The 14,112-nt window shown below is 45.8% G+C and overlaps 1 protein-coding gene across 21 annotated transcripts in view; it reads right to left on the bottom strand.

The window, feature by feature from the left end:
- Positions 1-1,971: 1,971 nt before the first annotated feature.
- Positions 1,972-14,112, bottom strand: part of LOC138753859 (alpha-(1,6)-fucosyltransferase) — an 852,902-nt gene continuing 840,761 nt past the window's right edge. For 17 of the 21 annotated variants that reach the window (XM_069917365.1, XM_069917364.1, XM_069917369.1 and 14 more), the window contains one exon: positions 1,972-2,831. In XM_069917365.1, coding sequence (XP_069773466.1) covers positions 2,502-2,831 — 330 coding nt within the window. In that variant the 3' untranslated portion in view covers positions 1,972-2,501. The remainder of the gene's footprint in view (positions 2,832-14,112) is intronic. The other 4 variants (XR_011351465.1, XR_011351466.1, XR_011351467.1 and 1 more) reach the window with 2 other exon arrangements.

Below are 14,112 nucleotides of genomic sequence, written 5' to 3'. Positions count from 1 at the left end.
GATGATGTGCTATTGTTATTTATCAGACCCTGATGAGTCTTTGGCCAAACTACAGGCCACATTGTGAAACATGGAAGAGTTTCTGGTTATAAAATTAATTTTGAAAAAAGAAAAATTATGCCACTAACAAATTTTGATTATGAAAGAAACCAAAAGGGAAGTCGGTTTAAATGGAAATTGGAAGGAATTAAATATTTAGAAATAAGGAAAGATAATAACTTTTAAAATTTGTACAGACTTAATTATCTCCCTTTGCTTGGAAAGACAGAAGAGGATTTACAAAGAGGGAAGAACTTGTTGGTTACTTTAGTTGGGAGGGTTAATTGTGTGAAAATGAAAGTGATGCCGAGACTACAATCCCTCTTCCGGTTGTTGCCTATTCCTTTGGAATTTTTAAAAGATAATCATTCGACATTCAAGACAATTTCTTTGGAATAATAATGTGCCTAGGATCTCCATGGAGAAACTGACATGGTAATATAAATTGGGGAGATTAAGGTTGCCGGAATTTTACAAAATTATTATCTTGCAGCCCAGGCGAGGTTCCTTTCATCCTTCTTTGAAGGGGAGAGTTCTCCCTCATGGATCCAAATGGGATTACATACAGTGAGGGAAAGGGGGGGGGGGTGAAGGGATGTTATTTACAAATGGAATATCAAATTAATAACAATAAAAAATGGATAACCCCATTCCAATACATGATTAAATTTTGGCATGAGATTAATGAGTGTATTGGAAAAAAATGGGGATATCACCAAAAGCACTCCTGTGCCAGAATGAATTATTGCCCATGAATTTGGGTAATAGAATTGTAAATATTTGGTATGAGAAAGGAATTAGGCATATGAGGAAGGACTACTTATGTCCTTTGAACAATTAAAACAGAAATGTGATTGGTCAAATGGAACCTTTCACTGCTTCCTTCAATTAACGTCCTTCTTGCGAGAAAGATGGAGTCCCACAATGGCCCCGCCTTCAAGTAATGAAGTGGAAGGGGTGCTTTGGTTGGGAAATGCATCCAAATATATAACGAGGATGTATTTTGTTCTCCAAGGGGAAAGTGCTAAGCCAGACCTATAAAGGCCGAGAGAGAGAGGTGGGAGTAAGATCTAGGTGTTATAATGCCAGAGGAGTGTTGGACTGATTGGTGTTTGGACAGTATTACATCAACGATCAATGTGAGATATGGACTGGTTCAATACAATTTTCTACATCAATTATATATCACATCAGAAAAACTTACACAAATCAAAACCTGAAATATCTGAAATGTGCCTTACATGTGGCATTGAAATTGGAACCTTTTTTTATATTCTACCTGGTCATGTGGGAAGGTAAGACCAAACAAGAATAACAGGAGTGACCTTCCCACACAACCCAGAGCTGTACCTTTTGGGCAACCTTATGGACGTGAGCTACAAACTGATTAAATTTCAAATTTGCTTTGTTGAAGAAGCTCTGGCTGTGGCCAAGAAGTGTCCAGCAATCACTTGGAAATCCGACTCTCCCCTTCTTATTGCTCTTACAGCATAGTTGTATACTCATGGAGAAAATTCTTTACAACTTAAAGAATAAATATGACATATTCATTAAGATAATGGCAACTGTATTTGGATTACGTAGGGCCCCTTTTTAAATGTGACCCTTCAAAGTAAGTAACAATGTGATATCCCTGAAAAAGAATTTTGAAAAATGAGAGCACTGACGGTACGTGAAGTTATATTTTTGTACTTGTGGGAGGGTGGGGTGGGGGAACTTTTTGTAAACATTTGGTATATTTGATGTGTATAAAAGTTTAAAGTTTGTGTGAATATATTGATGGAAAATTAAAAGTAAAATATATAAAAAAAACATGTTGCTGGAATAATGAAGATTGCGAATGTTCATGAGTTTTAAAGGCTACTGCAATAGTTGAAACCATTCTGATCCTAAGCACATCCTCAACAATGACAAGAAACTCTGGCTCGGATGTTTTTATTTCAATTCATTTATTTTTGTTATCAAAGACAAGGTCTGGAAACATTATGTATTAAAGATTCTGTCCATGATTTTGCTTTTACAAAAGACTGGAATGAGGATGCACTTTTGATTATTCCAATCGTTCCTTTGCTTACCCTTGTCAAGGAGAAATATTTTCATTCCTTGAGAAAACGTTATCTCATGAACCGGCTGTGGAATGGATTAAGTCTTCATGATCACATCTTTCCTGCCTGATGGGTTTAAGCAAGGTGTCAAAGACATCTCATTGCTCATGTTCAGGAAGGTCAAAAAATGTTAGGCACCGTGACTGGACAGATATTGGCTCATGCTCTAACCTGTACAAATGGGCGTCAGTCACTGAGGATGACAGTGAATTAGTGGCAGACAACCAAACACAACCAACAGCAGGATGATGGAGGGAGCCGGACGCAACCGCACAGAACTCAGAGGTTAAAAAACGCTGTCTGGATCCCAAGTTGATGTCGAGATCCATTCACCATGGATGTGGGGTTTCCTTGCATCTACTCTGTCTTTTCATAGTCAGCCTCAGGATAGGTGGGGTACTTTATGGTCTCAATGGTCTCCTTCACCTTGTACGATGGATATAGGCCAGTTTGCCCAGATTTTCTATTGATGCCTTTGGAGTAACCATCCCAGTGGTTTCCAGCCACTCCAATTAGATCTCCAGGTTCCAAAACAATTTCCTCTGGAGTCTGTGGTTTGTGAGGATAAATAGCAATCTGATTGTGTGCATTCTGTCCGCCAAAGTAGTAAATATCATCCAGAGAATGGAAATAACCTGACGCGTCCGGGTGTAACGTCTGCATAATCTCATAGGCCACTCGACAAACCTGGAAAACAGAAACAAGGTTCATTGGTTGGACAACTCAGTTTAAATCTTCTCCACCCGACAGCACCAACAATAAAAAAGCATTTGCACTTCATCTGGAAGATGCTTAACATTCTTGTGTAAGATTTTAGAAGGAATTTACTTAGATAGTCAACATAAAAAAAGATAAAATATTTCAAAGTTTCCTGCATTTTACTGCAGCTCACACAGGGTGGTAGGGTTAGCTAAGCAGTTTCAGGCAGTCCCTGAGTTACAAACTTATGGACAACTCGTACTTAAGAATGGACTACGTGCGGCTTCAGCGGTTGAGCAGCTCAAGGAAGGAGAACACCGTCTGCCATTTTGAGTTGGATTACGTTGCCATTAAAGTTGCCATTAACAATCAAAATCAGTGTAATATGCCTGTTAGCCTGCAGCTTAGTACAAGAACAGACTCGAAGCCTTTTCAATGATTTAAAAGCTGCATATGCAGCAACTTCTGACTTGCCTAAAAAGACGACAAAGACCGACCTTGGAACAGACCTTGTTTGTAACCCGGGGACTCCCTGTAGTGCAACCCTTTTACAGTGCCAGAAACCTGGGCTTGAATCTGCCTATAAGGAGTGTTATATAGTCAGGATGATGTGAACTATTTTGTAACCGTGTAAGAATACACCCTTCTCACTGTAGTAACTGTAGTGCACCACTGTGGGGCGTATGTATATGTCTATGAGTGTGTGTAAACAGTTTCCTGAGATGGTGGAAGGCATCAGTAAGTTCCGTTATTTGAATCTTGCATCTCTAAGTTATTTAAGAAGCCTCCCAAGTATCGCTGTGTCTGCTTGGGTTTTCTCCGGGTACTGCAGTTTCTTCCCACGGGGTTAGTAGGTTAATTGGTCTCATGGATGTTTTTGGGTGGCAGGGGCTCATTGGGCGGAAGGGCCTGTTACTGTGCTGTATCGCTAAAATTAAATATTGCGCTGCGGCATCACATCTGTGACAGTGTCTTCAACAATGTAAATGACCCTCAAAGGACCAAGACAATGATGTTAATTCAAGGGACTCCATGAAAGTAAAAAAAAACTACTCATGAAAACATTGGCTCGGTTTTACAAACCCGTCAAGAACGAGACGGCAGGTATTAGAAACATCAATTTTCAGCTCCCTGCCCAGCTCCAACCAACATCTCTACATTCACCTCACAAAAATCAATCCTGATTTATACAGCATAAAATCAGGCCCATCAGCCGACTGTGTCTATGCTGACCATCATGTCTGCCTGTACTAATCCAATGCCTACATCAACTCTTCTTCCCTCTTTGTGCTGCTCTGCCTGTCTAAAAGACTCTGCAGTCTTGTCCTCATCACCTCCTGTGGCCACTTATTCTAGACACCAAATATTTACCCCTTCAATTGCTTTTAACGTTTGCCCTTTAGTATCAGACACACCCTCCCAGGATAAACATACGCTAGCTATCTACCTGATCTTTGCCTCTCATCATTTTATTTGCCTGTCTAGTATCATTTCAACCTCATCCCTTCCAGGGAAAATAGAACGAGCTTATGCAATCTCTCCTGATATGGCCCTTGGTGTGCATATAAAGATGGCTTATCCTCAACTAACAACACCTCCTTGTGAGTCGGTGGCCCTCCTCAAGATCCCAAAGATGTTGAGGAGGGCAAGGCTACCAGCCCCCACCTTGACAACCTTTTACAGGAACACAGTCAGCAATGTCCTCTCTGGCCACATCATGGTGCGGTACGGTAGCTGCAAGGCCTCGGACCAGAAGTCAATAGAGAGGATCATCAAAAAGGTCAAGCTGATCACTGGGGGGTCTCCATTTCCTCCACTGATGGCATTTACTGGGATCATGGCTCAAAGAATTGTTGAGGACTCTTTTCATCCAGCATACGGTATCTTTGACCTTCAATAAGAAAGTACAGGAGCATCAAAATCAAACTGAGAAATAGCTTCTTCTGACAGGCAGGAAGACTGATGAACGGTATCCTGTAACCGAGTAAGTCATCCCAAAAGATTAATATATATTTATTTTAAATTATAGCTTTGCGTACATGCAATTTACATGATTATGATGCACTGTGTATTGTGTGTGTATGTGTGGGCACCGTGGTCTGGTTTCATTAGGCTGTCTCTGCACAGTCCGATGATAATAAACTTGAAATGGAAGCAATTCAATTCTGGCATCATCTTTGTAGATTGCTTCTGCAGCTCTTCCCTTTCTCACATTTTCCATAGAATGTGGTGACCACAACAGCTTAAGGTACGGCAGGTGGGCCTAACCATCATTTTACACCACTGTAACCTCTCCGTGTTATTGTCTGTGCATGGAAAACTTCACAGTACACGGCCAATGATTTGCTTTAGAGCCATAAGAGTTATGCAACAATGGAAAAAGCTCTTTTGACCCAACTCATTCATGCCAACCAAAGTGCCATTTGACCTGCATTTGGCCCCTAATTCTCTGAATCTGTCCAAATGCCTTTTAAGCTTCCACAGGTTCCTCTGGCAGCTCGTTACGAATCCCTGTTAACCTCAGCTCTTTTCCACCTCACTGCCCTCTATTTTTAGAGTTTCCTCTCCTTGACAAATTAGAATTGCAATGGCTCAGTTTTCCATTTCAGACATCTAATGTTTAGAATTGGATGCCCCAGTGCCACAATTAAAGGCAGCTCTGTCCACTTGTAACAAAGCACCCATGCCTACTTTTACAAAGTGGATTGTGTTTTCAAATGAGTAAGAATACTCTTAAATCGAGACATGGAATGAAAATGCAGTTTCAAAATCCAAGAGCGCATCTGAAATGACAGCACTGTGTTGAGTGTTTACTGGTAAATGGGTATTTACTGGTAAATGGGTATTAAATCCACTTCTTCTTCAGTTCAAGATGACAGAGAAAAATCTGTTTGCAAACTTGAAATATCCATGTCTAAAACATACTGTACCAGCAGTGCTGTAGATTGAAAAATAAATATTGTCAATCTCCTTAATGCAATCTGAATTCTCACTCTTCATTCCGAGTGGAATGCCGGGTTTTGGAAGACATGGAGACCGTCCTGGAAGAAGAACTCGGGGTTGAAATAAGAGCTCCTGATAATGTATTCTTCCCTGATTATCAGCACTAAGTGTGTCATATCTCAGTACGAGCACTTTGCATTCTGCTTTTGAAATTCATTCCTGGTGGCTTCAAAGGAATTGATCCTTGAGACCGACACTGGCGCCCTGATGCGAGGTGGCCGTGCCTTCAGCGCTGCGGACCAACGATGAGTTTCTGTCCACATGTTACCCACAAGGAGCAATGCTCTGCCACTCAGGAGGCTTGAGCTGCCACCTTGCCATCCTTCAGTCAGAGAGGTGGGGGAGTCTTTGTCAAAACGTATGAGCTGGCAACAAGACCTTCTGCAGCCTGAATGAACAAAGCATCACAGTGTCATTTCCACTGATGAATGGAAGTTCAGAAAAATGCACTGAAGCAGTTCCAAGTTGGCCGTTGGTGATGAGGAACAGGTGGGAGGGTGAAGGTGAGAACAAATCAGCCATGATCTCATTGAATGGAAGCCAAAACTTGCTACTTCATTACAGGATGGCTTATTGGACATTCAAATAGCCGGGGTTTTAATTGACAAAACAGACATAGCTGGACAGGGGATTCAGAGGTTGAACCTGTCTTCAATAATGTGTTAATGCAAGAGGTGTCCACTTCATGGTCTCCGCACTGGGTTTCAATGAAGGTTAATCAATATGAGCACTTATTTACTGTTTTCCCCAAGGGAACAGAGTCGGAATGTTCCCCAACACCCCCCCCCCCCCAACCACCCTCCTCCATTAGTGGCTGATCTTGATAGTATCAGTGGCCATTACAATGTTTTGATAAAGTTTTATTATGCAAGTGTCAAAAGCCGAGATGGCCTTGCCAATTTCCAAAGCAAATCTCATAAATGGCCTCTGGATGTTAACTGAAAACGGTGTCCGTTTTGACTACTGGAGGAGAGATATGAACAGTTTCATTTTCAAAGGCTGGTTCATATTCGAATGATCTAGCTCCTCCATTCCCAAGATCTCTGAAGGATTTCCCATGACGAGTAGTCCCAAACCTTTCACCGTTATCAGCGAAAGATTGACAGCAATTCAGAGAAGGAGCCAAAAGCGTAAGGCTCTAAAAGCAAATTAAGGAGAAGGAGTAAGAAATGCTCAGGACCGCTCTCCCATTCAGTGACCTTATGGGTGATTTGTTCTCAGCTCCACTCTCCTTCCTGTTCCTCATCACCCTGGGCTTCACCAACGACTTGGCCAACTTCTGAATTTGCAACCATTAATGATGCAGGGTTGCTTTACTCATTCAGGTTTAAAAGTCTTATGCTTAAATCCTTGGAGCAGTCACTGGTCTTCGAATACTGTGTACAGAGGGACTCTGACTGCTGTGATATGCATCTACTGTAAGTAAGTCATTCTGCAATTACGTATCCACACTGAAAATGGTAAAGTAGGTCATTATATCCAACAAAATTGTACTCAATGCTCATTGTTCCCTCTGTTTGAGAAGTATCCTGTTGAGTGATGGGAGGAGGGGAGATAAATTTTCCTGCTCGTGCTGAATAAAGGCCTTTCACATCTATCAGCCAAAGTCTCGAACACTGCTCAAGTTATTATATAAATATTAGCTGATTTCTATTTTGATCTGGCCCATACTTCAGCAAAAATGGGCAGGTTTAATAATTTGGCATCATATATTCGACCATCACTTCCCAAGAGTGTGTAACATTCACTGTTCCATTTATGAGATCAATGGTTTTGATTTCATTATCAGTGCCTCCCAAATACACTGGATCCATTTCAATTTGCCTTTCGAAAAACCGTTCCACAGACGTTTCATTCCGTCCTGGCCCACCTGGAGAACGACGCCTCATACACCAGGCTGCTGTTCATTGACTTCAGCTTGGCATTTAATATGACCATTTCCCGGAGGCTGATGGAGAAGCTGTCCTCGCTGGGACTCAACACCCCTCTCTGTAACTGGATCCTGAACTTCATAACAGAGAGGCCACAGTCTGACTGGGTTAGAAGCAGAACGTCGAGCACCATCACTGGTGCACCTCAGGGCTGTGAGCTCAGCCCATTCCTGTTCCTGCTACTGACTTACACCCTCATTGCCAGCTCCAGCTCCAACAGGTTCATCAAGTTTGTAGATGGCACAACAGTAGTTGGTCTCATCAGCAACAACAATGAGTCACACGACAGAGAAGAGCTGGAAATAACCTGAGTCTCAACAACCATCCTCCACTGCACATCAACAACTCTGGAGTGGAGAGAGTGGAGAGAACCAAGTTCCTTAGAGTTCACTTAACTAGTGGCCTATCTTGATTTGGAGGGTGTACAAAAAAGATTTGTTAAGATAGCCCTAGCTGTAGCAAAAAAATGTATTATGTCAAACTGGAAATTAGGAGATAATTTGAAAATACAGCAATGGTATATAGAAATGAATAAATGTATTCCATTAGAAAAAATAACATATAGTTTAAGAAATAATATAACATTATTTGAACAAATATGGGAGCCGTACATGGAATATAATAGAGAAAACCTACCGGGACATCTATCACCTAAAATGACAAAAGGAAAAGAGAATGGAAAGAATTGACTCAGTGGAAGTTTTTGTTCGTTAATGTTGAGTGACAACATTGTTTGATGGGTTTGATGTATCTTGGACTCAGAGTTTTGAATGGATGGAGGGGGAGGTGGTGGGGGGAGGGGAGAAGGGAGGGGGGGAGAAAACGACACTGTATATATTTGAAAGGAGAAATGTGTCTATCTTGAATAATGTGATCTATAGTGTGAAAAATAAAAAAAAATTAAAAACAAACTAGTGGCCTATCGTGGACACCCAACATCCCCTCATTTGTCAGGAAGGCGCAACAGCGACTCCACTTCCTGACAAGACTGAAGCGGGTAAGGCTACTGGTCACCATTATGTCAACCTATTGAGATCGTCCTGGCCAGATGCATCACGGTGTTGTATAGTTGCTGCAGAGAGATGGATCGGAGGTCAATCCACAGGACTATCAGAGGATCACCAGAGTAACACCCCAAAATAAAATGATCTACAGAGATCACTGTCTGAAGTGGGTGCCCCCTCCCACCATAACATGATCTACAGAGATCACTGTCTGAAGGGGGTGCCCCCTCCCACCATAACATGATCTACAGAGATCACTGTCTGAAGGGGGTGCCCCCTCCCACCATAACATGATCTACAGAGATCACTGTCTGAAGGGGGTGCCCCCTCCCACCATAACATGATCTACAGAGATCACTGTCTGAAGGGGGTGCCCCCTCCCACCATAACATGATCTACAGAGATCACTGTCTGAAGGGGGTGCCCCCTCCCACCATAACATGATCTACAGAGATCACTGTCTGAAGGGGGTGCCCCCTCCCACCATAACATGATCTACAGAGATCACTGTCTGAAGGGGGTGCCCCCTCCCACCATAACATGATCTACAGAGATCACTGTCTGAAGGGGGTGCCCCCTCCCACCATAACATGATCTACAGAGATCACTGTCTGAAGGGGGCTGCCCCCTCCCACCATAACATGATCTACAGAGATCACTGTCTGAAGGGGGTGCCCCCTCCCACCATAACATGATCTACAGAGATCACTGTCTGAAGGGGGTGCCCCCTCCCACCATAACATGATCTACAGAGATCACTGTCTGAAGTGGGTGCCCCCTCCCACCATAACATGATCTACAGAGATCACTGTCTGAAGTGGGTGCCCCCTCCCACCATAACATGATCTACAGAGATCACTGTCTGAAGTGGGTGCCCCCTCCCACCATAACATGATCTACAGAGATCACTGTCTGAAGTGGGTGCCCCCTCCCACCATAACATGATCTACAGAGATCACTGTCTGAAGTGGGTGCCCCCTCCCACCATAACATGATCTACAGAGATCACTGTCTGAAGTGGGTGCCCCCTCCCACCATAACATGATCTACAGAGATCACTGTCTGAAGTGGGTGCCCCCTCCCACCATAACATGATCTACAGAGATCACTGTCTGAAGTGGGTGCCCCCTCCCACCATAACATGATCTACAGAGATCACTGTCTGAAGTGGGTGCCCCCTCCCACCATAACATGATCTACAGAGATCACTGTCTGAAGGGGGTTCCCCCTCCCACCATAACATGATCTACAGAGATCACTGTCTGAAGGGGGTTCCCCCTCCCACCATAACATGATCTACAGAGATCACTGTCTGAAGGGGGTGCCCCCCCCACCATAACATGATCTACAGAGATCACTGTCTGAAGGGGGTGCCCCCCCCACCATAACATGATCTACAGAGATCACTGTCTGAAGGGGGTGCCCCCTCCCACCATAACATGATCTACAGAGATCACTGTCTGAAGGGGGTGCCCCCTCCCACCATAACATGATCTACAGAGATCACTGTCTGAAGTGGGTGCCCCCTCCCACCATAACATGATCTACAGAGATCACTGTCTGAAGTGGGTGCCCCCTCCCACCATAACATGATCTACAGAGATCACTGTCTGAAGTGGGTGCCCCCTCCCACCATAACATGATCTACAGAGATCACTGTCTGAAGTGGGTGCCCCCTCCCACCATAACATGATCTACAGAGATCACTGTCTGAAGTGGGTGCCCCCCCCCACCATAACATGATCTACAGAGATCACTGTCTGAAGTGGGTGCCCCCCCCCACCATAACATGATCTACAGAGATCACTGTCTGAAGTGGGTGCCCCCCCCCACCATAACATGATCTACAGAGATCACTGTCTGAAGTGGGTGCCCCCCCCCACCATAACATGATCTACAGAGATCACTGTCTGAAGTGGGTGCCCCCCCCCACCATAACATGATCTACAGAGATCACTGTCTGAAGTGGGTGCCCCCCCCCCACCATAACATGATCTACAGATATCACTGTCTGAAGTGGGTGCCCCCCCCCACCATAACATGATCTACAGAGATCACTGTCTGAAGTGGGTGCCCCCCCCACCATAACATGATCTACAGAGATCACTGTCTGAAGTGGGTGCCCCCCCCCCACCATAACATGATCTACAGAGATCACTGTCTGAAGTGGGTGCCCCCCCCACCATAACATGATCTACAGAGATCACTGTCTGAAGGGGGTGCCCCCTCCCACCATAACATGATCTACAGAGATCACTGTCTGAAGGGGGTGCCCCCTCCCACCATAACATGATCTACAGAGATCACTGTCTGAAGGGGGTGCCCCCTCCCACCATAACATGATCTACAGAGATCACTGTCTGAAGGGGGTGCCCCCTCCCACCATAACATGATCTACAGAGATCACTGTCTGAAGGGGGTGCCCCCTCCCACCATAACATGATCTACAGAGATCACTGTCTGAAGGGGGTGCCCCCTCCCACCATAACATGATCTACAGAGATCACTGTCTGAAGGGGGTGCCCCCTCCCACCATAACATGATCTACAGAGATCACTGTCTGAAGGGGGTGCCCCCTCCCACCATAACATGATCTACAGAGATCACTGTCTGAAGGGGGTGCCCCCTCCCACCATAACATGATCTACAGAGATCACTGTCTGAAGGGGGTGCCCCCTCCCACCATAACATGATCTACAGAGATCACTGTCTGAAGGGGGTGCCCCCTCCCACCATAACATGATCTACAGAGATCACTGTCTGAAGGGGGTGCCCCCTCCCACCATAACATGATCTACAGAGATCACTGTCTGAAGGGGGTGCCCCCTCCCACCATAACATGATCTACAGAGATCACTGTCTGAAGGGGGTGCCCCCTCCCACCATAACATGATCTACAGAGATCACTGTCTGAAGGGGGTGCCCCTCCCACCATAACATGATCTACAGAGATCACTGTCTGAAGTGGGTGCCCCCTCCCACCATAACATGATCTACAGAGATCACTGTCTGAAGTGGGTGCCCCCTCCCACCATAACATGATCTACAGAGATCACTGTCTGAAGTGGGTGCCCCCTCCCACCATAACATGATCTACAGAGATCACTGTCTGAAGTGGGTGCCCCCTCCCACCATAACATGATCTACAGAGATCACTGTCTGAAGTGGGTGCCCCCTCCCACCATAACATGATCTACAGAGATCACTGTCTGAAGTGGGTGCCCCCTCCCACCATAACATGATCTACAGAGATCACTGTCTGAAGTGGGTGCCCCCTCCCACCATAACATGATCTACAGAGATCACTGTCTGAAGTGGGTGCCCCCCCCCCACCATAACATGATCTACAGAGATCACTGTCTGAAGTGGGTGCCCCCCCCCCACCATAACATGATCTACAGAGATCACTGTCTGAAGTGGGTGCCCCCCCCCCACCATAACATGATCTACAGAGATCACTGTCTGAAGTGGGTGCCCCCTCCCACCATAACATGATCTACAGAGATCACTGTCTGAAGTGGGTGCCCCCTCCCACCATAACATGATCTACAGAGATCACTGTCTGAAGTGGGTGCCCCCTCCCACCATAACATGATCTACAGAGATCACTGTCTGAAGTGGGTGCCCCCCCCCCACCATAACATGATCTACAGAGATCACTGTCTGAAGTGGGTGCCCCCCCCCACCATAACATGATCTACAGAGATCACTGTCTGAAGTGGGTGCCCCCTCCCACCATAACATGATCTACAGAGATCACTGTCTGAAGTGGGTGCCCCCTCCCACCATAACATGATCTACAGAGATCACTGTCTGAAGTGGGTGCCCCCTCCCACCATAACATGATCTACAGAGATCACTGTCTGAAGGGGGTGCCCCCTCCCACCATAACATGATCTACAGAGATCACTGTCTGAAGGGGGTGCCCCCTTCCACCATAACATGATCTACAGAGATCACTGTCTGAAGGGGGTGCCCCCTCCCACCATAACATGATCTACAGAGATCACTGTCTGAAGGGGGTGCCCCCCCCACTATAACATGATCTACAGAGATCACTGTCTGAAGGGGGTGCCCCCTCCCACCATAACATGATCTACAGAGATCACTGTCTGAAGGGGGTGCCCCCTCCCACCATAACATGATCTACAGAGATCACTGTCTGAAGGGGGTGCCCCCTCCCACCATAACATGATCTACAGAGATCACTGTCTGAAGGGGGTGCCCCCTCCCACCATAACATGATCTACAGAGATCACTGTCTGAAGGGGGTGCCCCCTCCCACCATAACATGATCTACAGAGATCACTGTCTGAAGGGGGTGCCCCCTCCCACCATAACATGATCTACAGAGATCACTGTCCGAAGGGGGTGCCCCCTCCCACCATAACATGATCTACAGAGATCACTGTCTGAAGTGGGTGCCCCCTCCCACCATAACATGATCTACAGAGATCACTGTCTGAAGTGGGTGCCCCCTCCCACCATAACATGATCTACAGAGATCACTGTCTGAAGTGGGTGCCCCCTCCCACCATAACATGATCTACAGAGATCACTGTCTGAAGTGGGTGCCCCCTCCCACCATAACATGATCTACAGAGATCACTGTCTGAAGTGGGTGCCCCCTCCCACCATAACATGATCTACAGAGATCACTGTCTGAAGTGGGTGCCCCCTCCCACCATAACATGATCTACAGAGATCACTGTCTGAAGTGGGTGCCCCCTCCCACCATAACATGATCTACAGAGATCACTGTCTGAAGTGGGTGCCCCCTCCCACCATAACATGATCTACAGAGATCACTGTCTGAAGTGGGTGCCCCCTCCCACCATAACATGATCTACAGAGATCACTGTCTGAAGTGGGTGCCCCCTCCCACCATAACATGATCTACAGAGATCACTGTCTGAAGTGGGTGCCCCCTCCCACCATAACATGATCTACAGAGATCACTGTCTGAAGTGGGTGCCCCCTCCCACCATAACATGATCTACAGAGATCACTGTCTGAAGTGGGTGCCCCCTCCCACCATAACATGATCTACAGAGATCACTGTCTGAAGTGGGTGCCCCCTCCCACCATAACATGATCTACAGAGATCACTGTCTGAAGTGGGTGCCCCCTCCCACCATAACATGATCTACAGAGATCACTGTCTGAAGTGGGTGCCCCCTCCCACCATAACATGATCTACAGAGATCACTGTCTGAAGTGGGTGCCCCCTCCCACCATAACATGATCTACAGAGATCATTGTCTGAAGTGGGTGCCCCCTCCCACCATAACATGATCTACAGAGATCACTGTCTGAAGTGGGTGCCCCCTC

This window comes from Narcine bancroftii, chromosome 2, assembly GCF_036971445.1.
Source record: "Narcine bancroftii isolate sNarBan1 chromosome 2, sNarBan1.hap1, whole genome shotgun sequence".
In the NCBI taxonomy this organism is placed as follows: Eukaryota; Metazoa; Chordata; class Chondrichthyes; order Torpediniformes; family Narcinidae; genus Narcine; species Narcine bancroftii.
The sequence above is the reverse complement of the archived record's forward strand: the minus strand, read 5'-3'. Positions and strand labels throughout refer to the sequence as shown.